Here is a 23,018-nt window from a genome sequence, read left to right as displayed (position 1 = left end):
TGTCCAATAAATTTGAAAAAATCATTAACCCGCATTCCTGAACTCAAATCACTTCCAAAAATTTCAGGAATTTAGAAGACTCATAAAAGTTGTTAATATAAAAATTCAGATTAAAAATCGAAGTCTATATTCCTCCGTCACTACCCCTACTCTCGGGTATAGAAAACTTCTTTGACAGTGACCTATCTGAAGACATGAATTTTTTGGTGTATCAATTCAACTCCGAATTTAATGAAAATTTTAGAAGATCATTTAAACACATATATGTACTCTCAATAATTATATCAGATCATAAAACAATCCCTAACTATATTCAATAACATGAACAATTCGAGCTACTGTTCTATCTGACCCAGAAAATACTGTTAACTCCTTTTTCTTCTTCTTCTTCTTCTTCTTCTTCTTCTTTCTCCTCTTCCTTCTCCACAATACATTTTCTTTTCCCTTTTGATTTTCCTTAAATAGAGCATAAGAGGCAATATATAGAGCCACGTTTTTGGCTTGTCTTTCCCCTCCCTAATTCATCTCCAAGTTTATCTCCATGTCTATCTCTACCTTTCTTACTTCATTTCTAACTCTCTCTTCCTATATTCTAGTCACAATTGATCTCTAATTCTTTCTCCCACTTTTCCTGATTTATCTAACTTATTTTATGCTTAAGGCTATCCAAGTTTCAAAAGGAAAGTCCCCCATTATTAGGAAAGTCTTCAATTATTATATATATATATATATATATGTATATATCTTATTATCCACATGGATAGTTAACTAACTAGTGGATAAGACCTAATATATATATATATATATATATCCAAAATGGTAATTTCCAGGACAAAAACCCTAAAGTTATTCTACAATGTCGTTACATCTAATGGATGATTTTTAGCACTTATCAAGTACTGAGGTACCCTCAATGGTTAGGTATCCCCACTTTAAGTCACCCTGACCCTACAATGGTCAAAAGATAAAAATAACCCTACTCAGATTTCAGGGTATTACAAAGAAAAAGTGTTTGTGTTATATTGAGATATAATCATTCAAAGTGGTATAAATCGACCTAATATAATAGCTTAAGTTTTTGAATTGAACACATAATTGGCATTTTGTGAAATATATTAATTTATTTAATTTGGTATCATAACCAAGTTTGTCTATTCATATAACTAAGTGGACTATCAATTAACTTTTCACTACTATTTCCTATTCTTATACTCTATTTTAGGGGTGTCAATACCTAAATCAAATTGGTAAAACCGCCCTGGACCGAGCCGATTGAACCTGGACCAAACCGAACCGAAGTCTTATAGGGCCGGTTTCACATATTGTAACCCCATTAACAAACCAAACCGCACCAAAAACCGATTCAACTTGAAACCAAACCGAAAACGATTCAAAAATCGGACTGAAACCGAATCAAACAGGTAAGAAACTGAAAACAGCCCAAAAATCAACAAAAATATCAAAATTTGTATAGTTTTGTATGGAAAATCAGACCCAAATTGGTCAAAAAACCGAAACCAACCCGATTATAAATTGATACAAGAAATTGAAGCAAAATCGAAACCAAACCGCACCGAAACCCAAACCAAACTGAAATATCCTTATTGGTTCGGTTTCGGTTTCACCATTCCCACACTGAAACCGATCCAATGCGGACCAAAACCAGGTCAAACCGAACCGTTGACACCCCTACTCTATTTTAAGAAGAAGTTCCATCCACTAATTATCAGTTTGCTTTAGGCAAATATTAGGTGGTTGGAAAAGGAAGTAAAGGGACCAAAGTGAAAAATTAACATTAAATTAATATGAAATTTTTTTTTATTTATTATCATGTGAAACAGTTAAAATCTGATTATTATATTTTACTTACTTTATAATTTGAGGGGGAAAAAAACTATTTGAAAAGATGAAATACCGATTATGATAAGAGTTTTTATTAGTTTCAACCATGCAAAATTTTTTATTTTATTTTAAAATTAATTCCATTTCTCTTTCCTACGGTTTACTTGCAAGCCTCAGCTATTATATATACACAGCATGAGCATTCAGTATAGAAATGGAATACTTCTTAGGGTCAATGAGTAGCTACGGTTTTACATAAGGGTGTAAGCTTGGCCCTGACGGCCTAAATCCGCCTTGACCCGCAATGGGCCTGAATAGAGCTTGGGATAAGATTTCTAACCTTAAGGACAGGTTATGGTTGAAAAACATTGACCCTGGCATAGTTGGGTTGGGTTTGGGTTGAGGCCTAGGCCCAGCCCAACCTAGCCTAGTCTAGTTCAGCCTGGCCCAATCCAACCCTAATTTTAACCATGATATATATATATGGGAAATGGATAGGTATGCTAGGGGTTTACATTGAAATTAGGAATGCTAGCGGAATATTAGCCGTAGGATTTGTTAATCCTAAATATAACCGTTGGTTGGAGGTAACAAATCCAAACTCTCACTCCACAGCTGCTACACCTTTTCTCTCCCCCTCTTTCTCTCTCCCTGCCACTGCAACTGTGTTGTGTCGCTGCTACTCAAATATCAGACCTCTTGTTTTGCTTTTCAATGGCTCTCTCTCTCGGCTTCCCCTCTCCTCAGCCTCACCTTCAGCCCCTTCATGGGAGATAGATTAGTTTTTACCATTGATCTATCCCCTTTTTTATTTCCACCTTTTCTCCTCCGTCTTCCTCCTCCTCTTCCTCAGGAAGGTAACCTGCCGACGGTTTGATCCGGAATCAACTCTATATAATAGTCTTCTCTCTCTCTCTCTCTCTCTCTCTCTCTCTCTCTCTCTCTCTCTCTCTCTCTCTCTCTCTCTCTCTCTCTCTCTCTCTCTCTCTCTCTCTCTCTCTCTCTCTTGCTGTAGCCTGCCTTCTGCCTCACCCCTATTCCTAGCCCGTCTGAGCCTTGCCGCTGCAATCCCCTTTAAAATACAATACTATTAGAGCTACCTGAAGGTTCTGAACAGAACCTCTTCTCTAATAATATAAGAAAGAGGTTAAATGGTCATGCATCAAATTTGAGTTTTAATTGATTTGGTTCCTGCTAATCGTTTTGATTTTGTTTCATATATTTCTCTAATTTCCTAAATTCAAACCGAACTATGTTCGGTTCCAAATCGATTTTCTTCCTCCTCATGTGCTAGTCATCCTCTACCACATTTCTTCCCCAAAGAGGCAGGAGAAAACAAGCACACAACTTCATTGGATTTTTGCAACACTAGGGTTGTGGTTGTTGTTTCAATTCTAAAATCAAAGATATTTGTATCTTCATATTCTTTCTGGAAGGGGGATTGCAGCGGCAAGGGTCATAGATAGTTGGGATAGGGGTGAGGCCGAAGGCGAGCTGCAACGACGGGGATGGTTTCGAGCTGGGAACAGTTCGAATCAAGTCCATTGTCAGTTGCTCCTGCTATGAGAGAGGAGGAAGACGGAGGAGATGGAGGAGGCAACCAGGCTAGATAGAGACAGAGAGAGAGAGAGAGCAGGGGATCGGCTAATTTTTTTGGAAGGGACGCCGAGCCGGTGACTAAGAAGAAGGGGAAGGAACCGTGAAGCGGCGGCATTGAGCAGGTTTTGTAAGACAACAATTACAAACGGATGAGATCTTTTATATATCTTTCATCTGATGGCTAGTAAGCGCTAGCATACCTTATTCCATTGTAATCCGCTAACATACCTTATATATATATAATATAATATAATTTAGGGCTACGATTCTATCCTTTTTTTTAGAATAATGAAATTTCAGTCATTGATTCTCATGATCAATTATCTTGAACATTTATTATCGTGTTGCATTTCATAATTTTGATTGTGTTATTGATCATTTGATTTATTAATGCTTCTTTTTTATAATGCATAGGACACAAATGATAAAAACAAGATCAATCAAGGTTAACTCGACCTTGACAAAAATTAGGGCCAATTAGGATCAACCCTGCCTAATTAGGGTCAATTATATGACCAAGCAGGGATTGACACAAGCCCAACAGGGTTGGGTCTAGACATGAACCCAACAAGATTGGATTGGGCCTAAGTTGAGTTTTGGGGACCTAGGGTTGAGCTAGGGTTTTAAAAAACCCGACTCAACCCAACCTATTTCACTCTTCATTTTTAAAATCCAGCCTAATCTGGCTCCGTTTCACCCCTAATGCTACCTACATGTACCTTTAATGTATGGTTAGTCAATGACTTGTGTTCCACCATGGTCTTAGTTTATGTTATTGATGACGTTGCCTTTGTGGACCTTTGTGGTCGACACTATAACACTACCGATGGGTTGTACCCCTCTTTTGTTTACCGCGTTGATATCGATCATGGCCGATCACGATATGTATCACCTGAATATCGGTACATAAATAAATGGTTCCACTGGTTATTACCTAATCTTATGTAAACGTATGTACACAGGTAGTAGATCATAACAAAATTGAAGCAGGGCTCAGTGTACCGATATCATATCCGTATTGCCAGTATCCAATACTAATATAAGGAGAAATGACACTCCTTTACCTGTAGTTTAAAAACTAACAGCATCCTCCCTTGAGGTTTCAAGATTCTAATTATCGTTCCATTCGGTAATTGAGAGCTCATATCTCCTTTTCATTTTGGGAAAATAATCGCACAGTGGATTAGTTAGCTAATTTTGCATGTGAAGCTACTATAAATTTAGTTTTCCTTGGTGATAATTCTCTCCGATCTAATATTAGTTACATCATTCAGGAGGATAAAACGAGATTATCAACCTTTAGAATGTAATCTTTGTTTTTTTGGAGGTTTTTCTTTTGGATTTTGCTGAGTGTTGGGGGTGATTTGTATCTCATGGGTTGGGGTAAGGCATGTTATGTTCCCCTTTATTTCTTTATTATTTTTTTTCTTATTTAATAGAATTTTAGAGGCTTCCTCGAGTCCCAGAAAATATTCGGTTAAAAAAAAAAAAATCAATACCCATCCTCACAGGGATTAAACGTGAATTATATGGGTTACCCGAGCTCTAGCGGTCTAGCCTTCCCCCATCTGTAAGACTAGTAATGTTATTCAATTTCACATCGCTCTTAGATGATGGAGTTGATGTTGATATCGATTAGAGCCCAGAGCTCAACCGAGCCTAATACGAAATCGATTGAGACATTAAATAGGGCAGATTACGATGCAAAAAATATAAATCCATCAGGCCGATTAGACCAGACCGAGACCAGTCTAGCCCGTTCTATTAACACCCTTGGAGTACCAAACATCAGGTGCTTGCTGGAAGGTTAGAGAGGATCCGAACGTGCTCAAGAGTCCAGTTTTGATTGACTAAGAGTCAAGTCATTCTGGTCAATTGAAACTAGGGGTGAAAGTTTGGCCCTGACAACCCGAACCCGTCGTGAGCCCGAATAGGGCTTGGGCCAAGTTTTTTGACCCTGAGGGCAGGTTAGGGTTGAGGCCTCAACCTGGCCCAACATGGCCTGAAATTTAACCTTGCATTTTTATAATAGAAATTAGGGCTCCAATCGGTATTTCATTTTTCTATAATTTGTTAATATATGAGATATGAATGACAAAAACATGTCAATCAAGGTTAATCCAAACATTGTAGAAGCCAAGGTCAACCCAAACCAACCTAGCCCGACCCAACCCAACCCTGATAGGGTCAATTAGGGCCGGGTTGGGTTGGTATGAATCCAGCAGGGTTGGCTTGAACATGAACCCAATAGGGGTTGGGTTGGGCCTGGATTGAATTTTGAGGACCTAGGGTTGGGTTAGGGTTTTAAAAAACCCAGCCCAACCCGGCCCTGTTTCACCTCTAATTGAAACTAAGAAGGACGAGAATTTCACTGGTTCAAACTTTCCACAATTTTTCTACTAAAAATTATTTTAAAAAAACTTTCCACAATTGTGAGATTGAACTGTTTTATTGTTGGTGTATGATGTCTTGTATTTTGTCACAGTTTAATCCAGGGAGTACTAGTGCAGGCGCCTCGACAGGCAGGATGGTGGCCCCGCTAATCGGTTAGCAGGCTGTGGGGGTTGCAAGGAGAGCAGAAGCTCCCATGAGAGTGTAGGGAGCACAGCTCCTCGCGAGAATTTTTTATTTGAGGGTAGTTTTGTATTTTTCGGATTACGATTTTTTTTCCACTATATATTTGCAGTGAAAGTTTCTTTCTCTGTAATGAAATAAATACTGAGAGGTGTGAAGGCGAGTGTTGTAACCCTATTCTCCATTGATAGTGAAGTAAGATCTCATCTCATCGAGGATGTAGGTAATCTTGTCGAACCTCGTAAACTTGTGTATATTATTTATTCTTGTTTTTTCATTACTTTCTGTATCGTTTGAGGGTTTTTTTTTTTTTTTACATTTTCTATGCCGTGTTGGAAGTAGGATCCCAACTTTCCACAATTTTTGTCAAAGTCAACTTACGGGTCAAGTGGGAAGGAACTACTCCTAATTATCTACCTTAATTTCTTTCCATGGAATTCAAAGGAAATTTACTCGCAACTTGTGAGAAACTACCTAGGATAGGTTTTAAAAGAGGAAGTTTTGGAGATGCCTCACAGCTTTGTTTTGAGTCATTAAAGTTTTGGGATGATGGGTTCTATGATCTGTACTTTGCCCTTGTTAGTTGTTGCCTTTCCCTTCTTTTTCCTTCTCTCAGCTATAGCAGGATACTCTCATTATTGTCCTCAGAACCAATTCTGTGGAAACATAAATATCAGTTATCCCTTCTTTAACGATGTCTGGGGTTGTGGAATAGAAAACCTTCACTGTATAAATGGTTCCACTCTAGTGATCCCTTCTGGGAATAAAAATGATAATTGGACATATGAGGTTGAAAGCATCGACTACACCAAAATGACTGTATCAGTTCATGGCCGGAGGTTCATCGGAGGAGACGACTTTCACGGAGACAGTGACAAATGCAATGTCCTCTTCAACAATTCAGCCATGACAGCACCCGTTTTCCACCATCTGCTTTCAGGTAAAGTGATAAGCCAAAATCTTACACTCAGTGTATGCAAGCGCCATGATCTTCAAGAATTAGACAACGATTGCATAGTTGAGGCCATATCAGATGAACCTGTAGCACCTCGACCCAGATCCCATGGCTCTTCATATGACTGTAAAGTAGTTCATCTTCCAGTGGATGGCCCACCTGCCACATTCCATGGGCCGGTTGATCGTGTTTCACATTTGGTCACTTTTGGGTTTCGTCTTCGCTGGATTCTTCCCCAACAATGTCTTAAATGCGAAAAGAATGGAACCCACTGTGGGTTGCTGATCGATGACCAAGATAATGACCATTTCATTTGTTACGATCATAGATGGAATCAAGAAAAAGGTAACCGCTTAGGACCCTTAGATTAGAATCCTTTTCTTCTTCTATTTTCTATTTTTCATTCGAGTTAATTCTAGCACTTGCAGGGCAAGCACTTTTTGAATCATTCTTTAATCACTTATTTTAGCCTGATCAATAACTAAGTTGGTTCATGTTGATGGGTAGACTTGTAGGTTTCTGTTTATGTCATTGGTTTATCTTCTAGTCTTAATGTCTAAACTAATTGATATGTTGTGTTTTATGTTGACAGATGATGCAGGGAACATGACCCAAAAAAAGATTATTGGAATAGGTAATTTTTTCTCCATTAGTGACTTTCCAACTACCCTTACTCCAACTAATAGGGGTGCAACCAGCCGCCCAGCCGACCGGGCAAGGTTTCTTAAACCCTAGTCTTTGCCTAGGTTCCCTTAACTCAGTCCAGACCCATACCTATTGGGTTCAGCCCAACATGGCCTTGTTTGAGCCTGATTGGGCTGGACTTAGACCAAGGCTCAGCCCTACCTCAGGTTTAGAAATATCAGCCCTGGCACAATAAACCCAACCCATGACCTACTAGTCTCAAGTCAATCTAGCATCTCTAATTCCAACTCCGTTTGGTTGCAAGGAAAATATAAATAGCTCTAAATTTTCTTTAAAAAAGTCAGTTTTGATGTTTAATTGCAAGGAAAATGCAGAAATTTCTCTAGGAAATGAAATATATTCTATAGAAAATGCAAATATTTCCCTTTTCTCTTCAGTTTTCCACTTCCCTTGCAACCACAGAGATGGGCCATCCCACTCTATTAAACTAGCTAACACCTCACAGATACAAATGACATCTAAACTTAGAAGATTAAAGAAATGTTTCACATATTCAAGAGATTTGAGACATAAACTTGGAAGATTAAAGATATGTTTCACATACTCAAGAGCTTCCTCAAATCTGGTTCATAAATTTTCATCACAATTAGGTTGGGTTCATAAATTTACATTAATTCTTCCTTGTCTCTGTTGAAGTGAAACTCATGTTACCGTGTGGCTTCACATCAGCAACACAGTGGGTTAACAAAATGATCTCTCATCCATTCTCAGGCATTTCCGCAGGAGTTGCAGGCGGAATCCTTTTGACAAGCTTATTTTTCTTCATGTTCTACAAAAAACGGACTGGACATAACCTTAGCCGAGTCCGTAGCTTCTCCTTGAAGACAGACCTAAAAAAGGGCAGCACCCACTTTGGAATTCCCATCTTCTCCTATGCTGAGCTCGAAGAAGCCACCAATAATTTCAGTTCTGTTAATGTACTCGGAGATGGTGCCTTTGGTACTGTATACCATGGTAAGAAAGAAGAAACCTCCCATGTCATCCCAAGGCAATCATTTCCTTCTCCTTACTGAAATTTATGTGAAATTTGTTGTTGAGAGATTGTTAGAAGTGAAGAGTTTATAGTCCTACATGGGTTATTTTGAACCTTAAATGTGTCCCAACTATTATCTTATGTCTTTGCCATTTGATGGATTGTCCTTAATTCTACAACCAGGTAACCTCCAAGATGGACGTATTGTTGCAATCAAGCGGCTTTACCATAACAACTACAAGCATGTTATGAGGTTCATGAATGAAATTGAAATCCTCACTCGTTTGCGCCATCAATACCTTGTCACTCTTTATGGGTGCACTTCATACCGAAGCCATGAACTCCTCCTTGTTTATGAATTCATTCCCAATGGAACCGTTGCTGATCATCTCCATGGTGATAGAAGGGTGGATGGATCACTCCCATGGTCTATCCGCATGAGCATAGCCATGGAGACTGCAAGTGCATTGTCTTACCTCCACACTTCAGATATCATACACCGTGATGTCAAAACTAGCAATATTCTCCTTGACAACCATTTCCATGTGAAAGTCGCAGATTTTGGGTTGTGTCGTTTGTTCCCCACTGGTGTCTCCCATGTTTCCACTGCTCCTCAGGGGACTCCAGGCTATGTTGATCCCGAGTATCATCGATGCTACCAGCTTACAGACAAGAGTGATGTTTATAGCTTTGGGGTGGTCTTGATTGAGCTCATATCATCTAAGCCTGCTGTAGATATCACTAGGAATCGAGATGAGATTAATTTGGCAAACATGGCAATGAAGAAGATACAAAATGGAGCTTTGCAAGAGTTTGTTGACCCATGCCTTGGGTTTGAATCGGATTGCACAATAAGGAGGATAGTGACATTAGTTGCAGAGTTAGCATTTCGTTGTCTTCAAGATGACAAGGAATTGAGGCCTTCCATGGATGAGGTATTGGAAATTTTAACGGCAACTGGGGTTGATCAAGAGTTCAAGGTAGATAACGTAGAGGTGATTGACATTCTAGCAAGTTATGATGTGGAGCTGCTCAAGAATACACCCCCACCACCAGCTTCAACCGATTCTGAGTGTACTGATATATTGAGTAGCGAGCCAACCAAGACAAATACCAGTGGTTAAATTTGATTTTGGATCAGCTCCACACATGAGGAGAGGAGCTACCCTCTCCACATGGGTGTGCCATTGGAGTTCTTCAATACTGTATTTTAGCCAAATCTGGAGTCCCATTGACTTTGATATTAAAACAAAGCTCAATCACTTCCATATTTCGAACCGTCATATTTTCTCTTCTTGGGTTCTCTAATTAGGCTTTGTTAAGTAGCTTGACTTCTTTTGTTCAGTATATTGTTCTTTTGTTTTCCTTTGAGTGTTTTTTTTTTTTTTTTTTTTTAATAAAGTTTATTCACCAGAAACAATATGGGTACAAGCAGCGATAACGGGATGAGGGTGGCGAGAGGAAGGAGTGAAAAATAGAGTGCCATGAGAGAGAGAGAGAGAGAGAGAGAGAGAGAGAGAGAGAGAGAGAGAGAGAGAGATTCCTAATTATTTTTCGGTCCGAAGAGTAGGGAAAGACTAAGGCTATGTTTGGTAATCAAGAAAAGAAAAGAAAAGAAAATAGTACAAAATAAATAATAAGATAAAAAATGAATGATTACACAATGATTTCTTATGTGTCTATCTCTCTCCTAAAATTCAAAATTTTTTTAATCTTTTTTTCTTTTCTTTTTTTTTTCTTCTCTTGGTTACCAAACATAGCCTAAAGTGAAAATTAACCCAAAACTAATATGAAAAGTTTTGAAATCATTATCATCTAAGATCTTTAAAATTTTGTTATTAAATTTTACTTTTCTCAAAATTAAGAATGATAATAAAGATTTCATTTCAAAGGCATAAATACCAAATTTGATAAGAGGTTTTAAAAGAATTACACAATAATTATTAGAAAAAAAATTATTTTACTTTTAAAATTAAATCCAGTCTTCTCTTCTGTTTACTTGCAATTAGTGACAATACCGGCCAGCATGAAAATTCGGTAGATAAATAGAATACCTCTTAGGATTAATGAGTAACTCCTCCCCGATGCCAATATTTCTTACCCAAGGTTTTATTCATGTTCTTAGAGCCGATATTGTTCATCGTTGATACTAATACAGATAAGTTGTTCCAGTACAAAAACAATTTGTTGATAAAATACGAAGGAAAAAAAAAAATTTATCCCTATGTATCAAGTATGTATTGGTTGAGACTTGAGATACGATAGTAATACCTAAATCCAATGTCCCACCAGCTGCCATTTAAACTATATGAAAAACATTATAGAAGCAAAATTGACATGTATCGTCATCTAATATCACTGTACATAAATTGTATACATATGGGTACACATTTGATTGACATGTGTCATCACCTAATTTATTTTGTTTCTCTGATTTTCTACCTGTAGCTATTGCCATTTGTGGTGGAGGTAGTGGTTTAGATTGGGCAGTTAAAAGATGTTGAAAAAGACATTGTTTTCTTAGCTTCTTCCTTTTCTTTTTGTAAATTTGAGTTTGTTCTTCGATTTTTCAATAGAAAAGCTCAGGTTCTAACAAAAGGGGCTGCCATGTTAGGCCTCTCAGGGTCTTGGTGGGATTCTCCTCTTCTTGTTCTTGTACAATTGGACTCTGAGAGGAGGTTTTCCTCCTCTGACTTCATTCAATAAAACTCGTGTGTTTTTTCACCAAAAATATATACATGATTTGAAAGGAACCATCGGAGATTTCAGAACAAAAGGAGAAGAAGAATTATTATTGTAAATGATATCCATCTTGGCATCTGAAACCGCTGCAAAGATGTCATCTTCAAAAGCAAGGAGTCGGTTAAAGGGTTTCTTGTAGAACTGGGGTATCCATATTGCTTGGGATCGGTCTTCTTATCCCCTTATTGTTTCTGTGTTTGTTCTTAGCTTCTGTGAGTCTTAGACATTGTCATTGTCCTTTGGTTTGTTTGCTCTTATTTTCTTTTTTTTTCTTTGGGCTTCTTGATTTCGCTTGGGGCTTGTACTTAAGAATTCTTGTGAAACCGCTACCAATAAGAATTTTTTTGATTTTTTATAATAAATTAATGTCTTAAGGTCCTATTTGTTTGACGTAAAAAAATGTAAAAGATAAAAATGGTATAAAAAAATTTACTTATTTTATCCGGATTATCATAAATATTAGTATTTGGATAAGTGGGTGGAAAACATACCAAACAATATTTCCTATTTTTCTCATAAAATTCCACCCCACCTCTATTTTCTCTCTTTTTTTTTTTTTTTTTTTTATAAAATCTCACCCTATTAAAATTACTTATTTTCATTTTTCTTTCTTCTTGTCGATCTAACCCACATCATATAGAACCCATTATCATAGATTTTCCATTTTTTGACGAGTTTCTCAACCCTTTTTTACTCTTCGAACAAACGGGCCTAAAACGGTAATTGACTGAAATTGTGATGAAAAATTGACACAGCCAATTCAGCCAGACTATTATTAAGATATTGCATGGTCATAATTGCACCTTATCCTATCGCAAGTGGCAAAAATAGTTGACACGTAAGACACGTGTCAACTTTCCAGATTAGCCAGATTCTCGACTGATGAAGAGTCAAAAGTCTTCTCGATCAATAGAAATCTGATGAGATGGTGAGAAAGTGAGACTTCTCCATTTGGACAGCCTACAATTTTGTTAATTGGTGATACACGTTTTCCATCTCCTATGTGTTTGAAATTGACCCAATGGGTTCTAACTTTCCGCAATTTTTGTCAAAAGTTAACAAACGCGTCAAGAGGGGTGAATCATTGAAGGGATGATTCAAAGGAAATGCGTATTCGACACTTGTGAGAGCCAAAGTACTACACTTTAAAAGAGGAGAGGCAGCTTTGTTTAGAGTTATTTATTATAGTGCAGCAAGGGCTATCTATGGGTGGTTCTATGATCTCTACTTTGCCCTTTAATGCCTTCTTTCTTGTCGCCTTTCCCCTTTTCCTTCTCTCAGCTAGTGCAGAACTCTCACATAATTGTTCTCAGAGCCAATTCTGTGGGCACTTAAACATCAGTTATCCCTTCTTCAACCACAACAACTGGGGCTGTGGATTAGAATTCCTTCGTTGTAGAAATGGGTTGTCACCAGTGATCGATTCTGGAGTGGAGAATGTCGATGAAAATAATATTTATGAGGTTAGAAGCATCGATTACTCCAGGAAGATCCTATTAGCTCATGACCGGAGGTTAACCCGAGCAGATTGGCTCAACGAAAATGACAAATGCAAGTTCCTCTTCAACAATTTTACTCATATGCCACCCTTTTTCCGATTCCTTTCAGCTCAAGTGATGAGCTCCAATCTCACACTAAGAGTATGCAACCGCCATGATCAAGATTTGGACAAGAGCTGTACAATTGAGGCCCTACAAAATGAACCTGCACCTGCACCTGCACCTGCACCTGCTCATGCTCCTGCTCCTGCTCCTCGACCCAGTTCCCATGGCTCCGGATATGACTGCAAACTGGTTCATCTTCCCATGGATTTGCCACCTAACACAATAATCCATTGGCCGGTTGATCGTGATTCGGAATTGTTCAATAATGGGTTTCGTCTTCGCTGGAGCCTTCCCCAACAATGTCTTCAGTGCGACAAGAATAGAACCCACTGTAGACGGTCTATACCCTTCCATCATGATAAGGATCTTTTGTCTTGTTTTGATCCGAAAGGAGAAGGTAACTACAGAAGACACTTAGATTAGAATCCTTTTTTTTTTCCTCTCTGAAGCTCCATTCCTTTCACTTTTTTTTTTTTTTTTAACCCTGATCACTTGTGGGTTCTGTTTATGTCATTAGTTTATCTTCAAGGCTTAATGTCTAAACTAACCGATATGTTGTGTTTATTGTGACTGATGCAGGGAACAAGACCAAAACAAAAATTTTTGGAATAGGTAATTTTTTTTCTCCATTATCTTACCAAAAGAAAAATATTTTATTCTCCATTATTGACTTTCCAACAAGGTATGCAACCGGGCATGATTGATTAAAACCGTAACCCAATCCTAGGTCTCATCAACTCAGCCCAGGGCTAGTCCAGCTCAAAGTCTGCCTGGGACATATCAGCCTGGCCTTGGTTTATCCTGGTTGGACCTGGTTGTCAGGCTGGATCAGATTGGCCCTGATTACTCTTAAAAGCCCCTATATATACATATATACCCCTTCTTAAGACCAAGATTACTATAGTAATCCCTCTGTAAAATATCTTATATATCCCCCTTTTTTGAGTGTTTCCTAGTAATATTCCCCCTCCAAGACCTGAAATTGCACATGGGCAGCTGAGGGAACTCACTTCCTACATTTATATAAGTATTATATATAATAGAATAATCTTGATGACCAAATTTATGAAAAAGAAGGTATGATCTTTCTTTATTGCCTGTTTTAGATAAATAAAATCATGAATTTATAGACAGAGTCGGGTTAGGTTCAGAATGACTTAGTCCAAGACCAAGCCCAACCCAGCCAAACCCAGGCATGGAAACCTAAGTCCTTGCTCAGCCCACAGGCTGAGAAGTCCAACCTAGGCCTTGTCTGACTCAAGGTGGACTCGTGTTCACTGGGTCAAACTTGCACCCCTAATCCAAATTTATGACATCAAGACAAGAATCTTTTTCCACTATCCCACTCAATTTAAACTAGCCAGCACCTCAACAATACAAATGCCTTCTAAATTTGGTAGATTAAAGAAATATTTCACATATTGAAGAGCTTCCTGTATGCCCATCCCTTGCTTCAGTAAGACTGATGAAGTTAGAAAGTGTGGAATCATCATTCATTATTTACCCTCAAGTGGATTTATAAATTTTTATCACCATTAGGTCAGCTTGACAAATTTATTTTAATTCTTCTGAGTCGAGAACAGTTCCATGTACATGGTTACGTTAATAAAAAGTTCTAAGTATTCTGGTCATCCATTCTCAGGTATCCCCGTGGGAGTTGCGGCAGGAATCATTTCATCAATCTTTTTTTTCTTCATTTTCTACAAATACCGGAATGGGCATAACCTTCGCCGATTCCACAGCTTTTCCTTGAATAAAGAAATAGAAAAGGGCAGCACCCACTATGGAGTCCCCGTCTTCTCCCATGCTGAGCTCGAAGAAGCCACCAATAATTTCAGTTCTGCGAATGAACTCGGAGATGGTGGCTTTGGTACTGTCTACCATGGTAAGAAAGAAGAAACATCCATGCCATCCAAAGGCAAAACTTTCCTTCTCCCTACTAAAATTTATACGAAAATTATCATTGAGAGATTGGTAGAAATTATAGAGTTACAATCCTCTTATCAAGAACCTTTTGGGTCATCTCCAACTAATACCTTAATTTTAATTTGGTGGTGTGTTGCAATTTGATGGATTCTTCTTATTCACAACTAGGCAAGCTTCGAGATGGACGAGTTGTTGCAATCAAGAGGCTTTACCATAACAACAACAAGCATATTGAGAGGTTCATGAATGAAATTGAGATCCTCACAAATTTGCGCCATCAAAACCTAGTCACTCTTTATGGGTGCACTTCATACCGTAGCCGCGAACTCCTCCTTGTTTATGAATTCATTCCTAATGGCACTATTGCTGATCATCTCCATGGTGATAGAAGGAAGGTCGGATCACTACCATGGTCTGTCCGCATGAGCATAGCCATAGAGACTGCAAGGGCACTGTCCTACCTTCACGCTTCTGATGTCATACACCGTGATGTGAAAACAAGCAATATCCTCCTTGACAACCATTTCCATGTGAAAGTTGCAGATTTTGGGCTATGTCGTCTATTCCCTACTGATGCCACCCATGTCTCCACTGCTCCTCAAGGGACTCCAGGCTATGTCGATCCCGAGTATCATCGATGCTACCAGCTTACAGATAAGAGTGATGTTTATAGCTTTGGGGTGGTCTTGATTGAGCTCATATCATCTAAGCCAGCTGTGGATATCACTAGGCATCGAGATGAGATTAATTTGGCAAACATGGCAATGAACAAGATCCAAAAAGGAGCTTTGCAAGAGTTGGTTGACCCATGCCTTGGGTTTGAATCGGATTGTACAAGAAGGAAGATAGTAACATTGGTTGTAGAGTTGGCATTTCGTTGTCTTCAACAAGAGAAGGAATTGAGGCCTTCCATGGAAGAGGTATTGGAAATTTTAGTGGCAGCTGGGGTTGATCAGGAGTACAAGGTAGATAACGCAAAGGTGATTGACGACTATGACAACTACCAGTAATTAAATTTGGGTTCGGATCAACTCCCCAGATAGGAGTTACTTTTTTTTTTTTTTTTTTGGCTAAACAGTTAGGAGTTACCTCTCCAGATGGATTATAAAGAATTTGACAAAAGATAAAACAACTGATGATTAATATGTGTGTGTATGTGTGTTTGTGCGCTATACTAGAAACTTAAATGCAGAAATACACGTGGTCTTTTGTGGAGAGATGGAGAGTAGCGATAGTAGTAGTCTAGCAAATATTTTTCAAAAATTTAATTACTTCCAATATTTAACAAAAGAAATGAATGATAAATTAAGTCATTACAAAGCACATCCCTTGAATATACTCTAATGAGCAAATAATTCTTTTTTTTTTTTTTTTGTAGAATGTAAATAATTCATATTGAAGGATAAAAATAATTGGAATATCAAATTTGCATATTTGCTTGGTTATTGACAAAAATGATGCATTGATGCCCTTAATTTTCATTTAAAAAAAAAAAAAAGAAGAAGATACAATGATGATAGGGTTCCACAATAATTTGAAACTTGGATACTGAAAGTTTTGGGATGAACTTTCTTGTTATCATTACAACTGATTTTATATAGTCTTTGGAATAAAGTTAGATTCATTTCTAGAAGATCTTAAAACAAAATTCAAAACTTATAAAAAGATACTTGGCCAGCGTGTCTCAAAGAATTACTTATACTAAAAAACATGCAGTATGGCCAATTTTGAACATTCTTGCTATCAATTTCTTCTTGGCTTTCTTCTTCTTCTTCCTTCTTTTCCTTCTTTTCCACTTTTTTTTTTTTTAGTTAAACGAGAACCCCTTAAACTTATCCGGTTTTATGGTTTAGGTCCAAGGTAAACCCCAATTACACACAATCACTCCTAACTCGTGTAACAGATCAGTCGCGGGGAGACTCAAACTGGAGGCTTCTGTTAACACCCAACGACTTTGGACGTCTGTTAATTTCTTCTTGGCGTGACCTAATCATACATTCTGTTGATCCAATTGAAATTTAGGATTACAAGTCAGCATGGAATTTATGACTTTCACAAGTTCGGCACAAGAGGGCACAATATCTCAAACCCTTGAATATTTTTCGCTTGTTTCCCTATTACGTAAGTGTAAACATGTTTATGACCCACCTAAATTCTTTCTTTTCATATTAGTGCAAGAGCAGGTGTACTATGTTTATGGCCTACCTAAATCCCCCTGGGCACCATGAAGAGCTCATCTCGTTATTCTTTCTTTTATGAAGTTTGTGATTGCATATTCTTTCATCAAGTTTAGTCACATGAAAGGCAAGGCATGTCACTAGGGTGCCTAGTATGTGTTATCCTCTCTCCTCTTTCTTTGAAAAAGACCCCCTTATCCTCCTGTGTCACGTCCTATGACTGATGCGTGCCACTAGCTTACCAAAAATTGATCGCATGCCCAACCCTTTTCCTATGTTTTATGACAAACTATGACTGGAGATTCATAGACTGACTTTGAAGTTGGATTTGGACTCGTATCCCTTCATCCAAAAGGGTTTGATTAGATTTTATGCTCGGTTAATATTTGATAAAGTGTTGAATAGAGGTATGGTTGCTCGGAGTCTCAGACCATTATAATTGAAGGGAATTGTGGGCATAGTTTCTCGATCGGGCTAGTGGTAGCAGGACGTACGTATTGCAATCTTATTTTCACTTTCTTTTAATATTAATCGTCCATTTAAGTTTAGATTAATCTAAACCATCTATTAGTTTTTTATATTGTAACCGATTCCTAGTTTTTAGGGTGGAGAGATGACGGATGTGGTTACTTAACTTGTCTAATATTTTTTTATTTAAATAAATAAATAAATAATAAAAATCCAATATAAACGGACTCCTCCTTCGATTTTGTTGGGAAATCTCAATTCTCTCTCTCTCTCTCTCTCTCTCTCCTTGCTTTTTCTTCAACGTTGTTCCTTCTTTCTACAGTCGCCATCATCATCTCTCTCTCTTTCTCTCAAAATAGGATGAGATAACAAAAAAAATCAACATAACTATTTTTAGTCATTGAGCATATAAGAAACTTGGTCACACATATCCAAATACTATGTTTACATATTAATCATCAGAGAAGGGATTTGGACAGTAAAGTTTGCATGGATGGCAAAAGACAAATTTGAATTTATAAAGTGAACAAAGCTGTTGAATATCTAGGATTTTATTATTACTTATTGGGTAGATATTATTAACCTATGAGAATTTACCATGGATGCAAATCTTCACTGAAATTGGTAAACAAAACCTCAACTAGACTAGAGAGCAGTGAAAAAGGAAGAAGAAAAAATGAACAACCTTGAAGAAGAAGCAAGGAGGGAGAGAAAGAGAGGACCGAGATTTCTAAGCGGAATGAAAAGAGGAGTCTGCTTATATTGGGATTTTTATTATTTATTTATTTAAATATTAATAATATTAAACAAAGTTGTTGTTGTTTACAACTCTGTTAGCAGGATTAACATATTTAACACGTGTCAATCATATCACTTACGTAAACATTCACCGAGCTCCGAACGTTCCACATTCCTATTTTTCTGCACGTACCGCTACCATTTTGCCTTCTCGATCAATACTAAATATTCAAAACCCTCTAATTGGAGCCTTGCATTGCTTATTCTCGATGACAACTCACATGCTGATGTATTGTAATGGTCATTTTTTTTTTTTTTCAATCCTTCCATTCTATTATGTTTCTTTTTATTTATTTAATTTCGTGACGAACAAACACAGCCTTGGTTCCTAAAGTGTTAAGAAAGAGACAACTTAGTAGGCCAACCCAATCAAATTTCACCAATTGGCATTGTAATTGGCATAAGGATAAAATTTCTAAAAACCATAAATTAACAGTAGTAGAGGTGAGGGGAAAATTTTTATTTAAGACTTATTTCCAACATGATAAGCAGCTATTGTTTCTCCTCTATTTCCCGTATAAAATGACTTGGTTGTGTATTTCAAACAAGCATAAGGTTAAGGGTGTTTGTTGGCTCATATTGCAATTGATAGAAACCAAAATCAAACTGATTATTAATCGATTTAAATCTCAAATATTCAAGATCAATTACTAATCAGTTTTGGTTCATCGGTTTGTGATTGGATCTAATTATATAGTATTATCAGTTTGGTTTTGCATTGTTAGATTTTTGTTATACAATTCTTAATTAATTTAATTAGTTTCTTTCAATTCATTATTGATTTTATTTGGTATAATGATATGATTTAATTGGCTTTATTTAGAGTGAATTTGATTTAATGATGTATTAGATTTAAATGACTCAGCCCTTCAAGAGTGAAGAATTCAAAGATTCAACGTTGTTTGATTTGAACTTCAGAGTCTTTTTTTTTTTTTTTTAATCTTTCTCTTTGACAGCTGGAGCTTTTCTTGTGCTAATTTCTTTAAAAAAAATCAGTTTTGATAATATATTAAAAAAAAAAAAAACAGAAAACAAAGCAAAACAAAAACAAAAAATATAAAATACAAAAACAAAACAAACAAACAAAAAATATTTGAAATTTGTCGTCACTTGATTGATCAAAAAGTCAAGTCTTTCCCGGTCAACTGAAATTCGAGAAGGTGAGAACAAGATCTCACCATTTGAGTTGACAAGTTTTTGGTGATATATATATATATATATATATTTTGAAATATGTGTGTGTGAAATGCTTGTAAGGCTTGAACAAAGATGACCTCGAATGGTTGGATCTACCCCATTATTAGTTTTGTTTTGGGGTTGAGGTTTTATGAAACCAAGAGAAATTAAAATTAAATCTGCTGTTCCAATGCATCGATTGCAGTTGAAAGTATATCAAATCCGATTAAAATAAAAAAGAAAATCAAAACTAGATCAATATTGATCCAATAAGAAACTGAAAACTATGGTTTTCCTATATTTAATGTTTTCATACATGTAAACCCAAAATTAGACCAAATCTAACCCAATGGTAGTCTAATACAAATTGATCCAAAAAAAAAAAAATCAGACAAAAACCAAAACCGACCAAAGCTGAAGACTTTTTTAACAGTTTGGTTTAAGGTTGGTCCAGTAAGAGATCGAAACCAATTCAACTTGAATGAACCGATCAATTGACTTTGAAGTAGAGACAAATAAGTCTAAGTCAACTGATGGGTCGTGAAAACCATGATCTATCTACCATTTTTTTTCTTTTTTTAATCTCTGGAATCTTGTCTTAAGTTTTTTATAGGTAGGTTCCTTATTGTTTTGTTTTGCTTTTGGTTTGGCTCTCCTTAATAATTTTTGGCTTTAAATTGGTTTTGAGTTATTATGTGCAGCAAGGGATGGGAGGTTTTATCTGTTTGGTTGTTGCCTTTCCCCTCTTTTTTCTAATATTGCACCTTTCTCTTCTCTCAACTAGAGCAGAAAACCAGTTCTCAAATTGTGCTGATCAGGACCAATTCTGCGGGAATTTAAACATCAGTTATCCCTTCTTCAACTACAACTGGGGCTGTGGATTAGAACGCCTTTACTGTACAAATGTTTCCTTTCCAGTTATCCATTCAGAAAGTAATACTTATGAGATTCAAAGCATCGACTACACCAAGAACACTGTATTAGCTCATTACCTGAGGTTCACCCAACCAGACTTGCTCACCAACAATGACAAATGCAACTTCCTATTCAACAATTTTACTACTACGCCACCCATTTTCCATCTACTTTCAGCTCAAGTGATAAGCCCTAATATTACACTAAGAGTATGTAAGCCTTTTGGTGTCAAAAATGATTTTTGCAAAGTTGAGGTCCTAATACCAGATGTAACAGTAGATGCACCTTCACCTCTACCCAGTACTGTCAATTATAGCTCTTCAAGTGACTGCAAAGTGGTTTATCTTCCTGTGGATCTTCCAGCTTCAACATTCCATGGGCTGGTTGATCCTGTCTCGCAATTATTCGCAGTTGGGTTTCGTGTTCGCTGGAGCCTTCCCAAACTATGTCATCAGTGTGACCAGAATGGAACCTCATGTGTCCGCTATGACGATGAAAGTTTGTTTTGTTCCAATCCTGAAGTTAAATTGAATTCAGAAAAAGGTAATTTCTTCTTCTTCTTCTTTGATTACTTATTTTACCCTAATCAACACAACTTTGTGGGTTTTGTTTTGCGATTAGGTTACCTTACTAGTTTTAATGTCTAAACTGATATATATGTTATTAATGCTGACTGATACAGAGAACAAGAGCCAAACAAAGATAATTGGAATGGGTAATTTATTCTCCATTATGTGACTTGAAACTCAAACATTACTTCAAACTCCCTGCCTTAACATTAAAAGTTTTTAAGCGTCCTCCCCCTCCATTCTCAGGTATTGCTGCAGGAGTTGCGGGTGGAATCCTTTTGACAAGCTTAATTTTCTTCATGATCTACAAACACCGACACCGGACTGGACATATTATTGGAGTTCACAGCTTCTCCATGAACACAGATCTAGAAAAGTCCAGCACCCACTTTGGAGTCCCCATCTTCTCCTATGCTGAGCTCGAAGAAGCCACCAATAATTTCAATTCTATTAATGAACTCGGGGATGGTGCTTCTGGTACTGTATACCATGGTAAGTAAGAGAGAAGTAACCTCACATCTTATCCAAAAAAGCAATATTTTCCTTCTCCCTACTGAAATTTATCTGAAAATTATTGTTGAGAGATTGTTAGCAATTAGATAAGAGTTATCGCCTTGCCTCAGATGTGTCTTGCTATATTATTGGGTCATTTCCACCTAATGTTTCTAATTTTTAATTGGGTTGGACCCCAAGTGAATTTGTGGGTTATCGTAATTTATTTAACTTGGTATTAGAGCATGTATTTCCGTTTGTTCTCCTCCATTGTATGTATATCCACATTTATATATTGAAGCTACATGTCAAAAGGAGTACTGAAATTTACTATGGATCGAATTATAGAGACAGACCCATGTCAGCTATCTAAGACCTTGTATGTGTCTTAATATACTATTGGATCATCTCCACCTAATCTCATAAGGTTTCAAGTTGGACCCCAAGTATTATTTTTTGTGGGTTGACTATTATGTCTTGCCATTTGACGGACTATCCTTTTTTCATAACCAGGTAAGCTCCAAGATGGACGTGTTGTTGCAATCAAGCGGCTTTACCATAACGGCTACAAACATGTTGAGAGGTTCATGAATGAAATCAAGATCCTCACTTGTTTACGCCATCAAAATCTTGTCAATCTTTATGGGTGCACTTCATACCGTAGCCGTGAACTCCTCCTTGTTTATGAGTTCATTCCGAACGGCACTGTTGCTGATCATCTCCATGGTGATAGAAGGATGGTTGGAGGATCACTCACATGGCCTGTTCGCATGAGTATCGCCATAGAAACTGCAAGTGCACTGTCCTACCTCCACGCTTTTGATATCATACACCGTGATGTCAAAACAAGCAATATCCTCCTTGACGACCATTTCCAAGTCAAAGTTGCAGATTTTGGGCTATGCCGTTTGATCCCTACTGATGCCTCCCATGTCTCCACTGCTCCTCAGGGGACTCCAGGTTATGTTGACCCCGAGTATCACCAATGCTACCAGCTTACAGACAAGAGTGATGTTTATAGCTTTGGGGTGGTCTTGATTGAGCTCATATCATCTAAGCCTGCTGTAGATATCACTAGACATCGAGATGAGATTAATTTGGCAAAGATGGCATTGAACAAGATCCAAAATGGAGCTTTGCGTGAGTTGGTTGACCCATGCCTTGGGTTTGATTTGGATTGCACAACAAGGGGGATGGTAACATTGGTTGCAGAGTTAGCATTTCGTTGTCTCCAACATGAGAAGGAACTGAGACCTTCCATGGACGAGGTATTGGAAATTTTAGTGGCAACTGGGGGTGAGGAATACAAGGTGGATAACTGAAAGGCAATGGACATTCTAACAAGTTATGATGAACTGCCCAAGAATATACCACTAGCACTAGCTTCACCCGATTCTGGGACTCAGAAATCAATTAGCCCATCCACTACACCGAGTACCAATGGTTAAGTTTACTAGTTCATAATTTTTATTTTTACTTTTATTTTGGGGGGGTGGGGGGGGG

General features: G+C 37.5%; 3 protein-coding genes across 3 annotated transcripts; all 3 read left to right on the top strand.

The window, feature by feature from the left end:
- Positions 1-6,567: 6,567 nt before the first annotated feature.
- Positions 6,568-10,016, top strand: LOC122092762 (LEAF RUST 10 DISEASE-RESISTANCE LOCUS RECEPTOR-LIKE PROTEIN KINASE-like 1.1). Its single transcript, XM_042663040.1, has 4 exons — positions 6,568-7,315; positions 7,563-7,604; positions 8,387-8,629; positions 8,832-10,016. Exons 1-4 carry the CDS (start codon positions 6,574-6,576, stop codon positions 9,770-9,772), a joined length of 1,968 nt encoding a protein of 655 aa, XP_042518974.1. The 5' UTR covers positions 6,568-6,573; the 3' UTR covers positions 9,773-10,016.
- A 2,579-nt stretch (positions 10,017-12,595) lies between these two features.
- On the top strand, positions 12,596-16,034 carry LOC122092983 (LEAF RUST 10 DISEASE-RESISTANCE LOCUS RECEPTOR-LIKE PROTEIN KINASE-like 1.1). The gene is made up of 4 exons (XM_042663269.1): positions 12,596-13,391; positions 13,574-13,606; positions 14,637-14,879; positions 15,089-16,034. The coding sequence occupies exons 1-4, from the start codon at positions 12,596-12,598 to the stop codon at positions 15,928-15,930; spliced, it is 1,914 nt and encodes a 637-aa protein (XP_042519203.1). The 3' UTR covers positions 15,931-16,034.
- A 4,212-nt stretch (positions 16,035-20,246) lies between these two features.
- Positions 20,247-22,837, top strand: LOC122092982 (LEAF RUST 10 DISEASE-RESISTANCE LOCUS RECEPTOR-LIKE PROTEIN KINASE-like 1.1). The gene is made up of 4 exons (XM_042663268.1): positions 20,247-20,997; positions 21,137-21,169; positions 21,270-21,515; positions 22,029-22,837. The coding sequence occupies exons 1-4, from the start codon at positions 20,247-20,249 to the stop codon at positions 22,835-22,837; spliced, it is 1,839 nt and encodes a 612-aa protein (XP_042519202.1).
- Positions 22,838-23,018: the final 181 nt, after the last annotated feature.

The sequence above is a fragment of the Macadamia integrifolia genome, chromosome 11 (assembly GCF_013358625.1).
Source record: "Macadamia integrifolia cultivar HAES 741 chromosome 11, SCU_Mint_v3, whole genome shotgun sequence".
In the NCBI taxonomy this organism is placed as follows: Eukaryota; Viridiplantae; Streptophyta; class Magnoliopsida; order Proteales; family Proteaceae; genus Macadamia; species Macadamia integrifolia.
This window is presented reverse-complemented; position numbering and strand designations above follow the sequence as displayed.

What these genes read in the sequence shown, in the direction of transcription:
- LOC122092983 (XM_042663269.1), top strand. Translation starts at nt 12,596, where the DNA reads ATGGGTGGTTCTATGATCTCTACTTTGCCCTTTAATGCCTTCTTTCTT. An exon ending in AACAAAAATTTTTGGAATAG is followed by an intron (nt 13,607 to 14,636) that starts GTAATTTTTTTT and finishes ATCCATTCTCAG; the next exon opens with GTATCCCCGTGGGAGTTGCG. An exon ending in CTTTGGTACTGTCTACCATG is followed by an intron (nt 14,880 to 15,088) that starts GTAAGAAAGAAG and finishes ATTCACAACTAG; the next exon opens with GCAAGCTTCGAGATGGACGA.
- LOC122092982 (XM_042663268.1), top strand. Translation starts at nt 20,247, where the DNA reads ATGGGAGGTTTTATCTGTTTGGTTGTTGCCTTTCCCCTCTTTTTTCTA. An exon ending in TAAATTGAATTCAGAAAAAG is followed by an intron (nt 20,998 to 21,136) that starts GTAATTTCTTCT and finishes TGACTGATACAG; the next exon opens with AGAACAAGAGCCAAACAAAG. An exon ending in TTCTGGTACTGTATACCATG is followed by an intron (nt 21,516 to 22,028) that starts GTAAGTAAGAGA and finishes TTTCATAACCAG; the next exon opens with GTAAGCTCCAAGATGGACGT.
- LOC122092762 (XM_042663040.1), top strand. Translation starts at nt 6,574, where the DNA reads ATGATCTGTACTTTGCCCTTGTTAGTTGTTGCCTTTCCCTTCTTTTTC. An exon ending in TAGATGGAATCAAGAAAAAG is followed by an intron (nt 7,316 to 7,562) that starts GTAACCGCTTAG and finishes TTATGTTGACAG; the next exon opens with ATGATGCAGGGAACATGACC. An exon ending in CTTTGGTACTGTATACCATG is followed by an intron (nt 8,630 to 8,831) that starts GTAAGAAAGAAG and finishes TTCTACAACCAG; the next exon opens with GTAACCTCCAAGATGGACGT.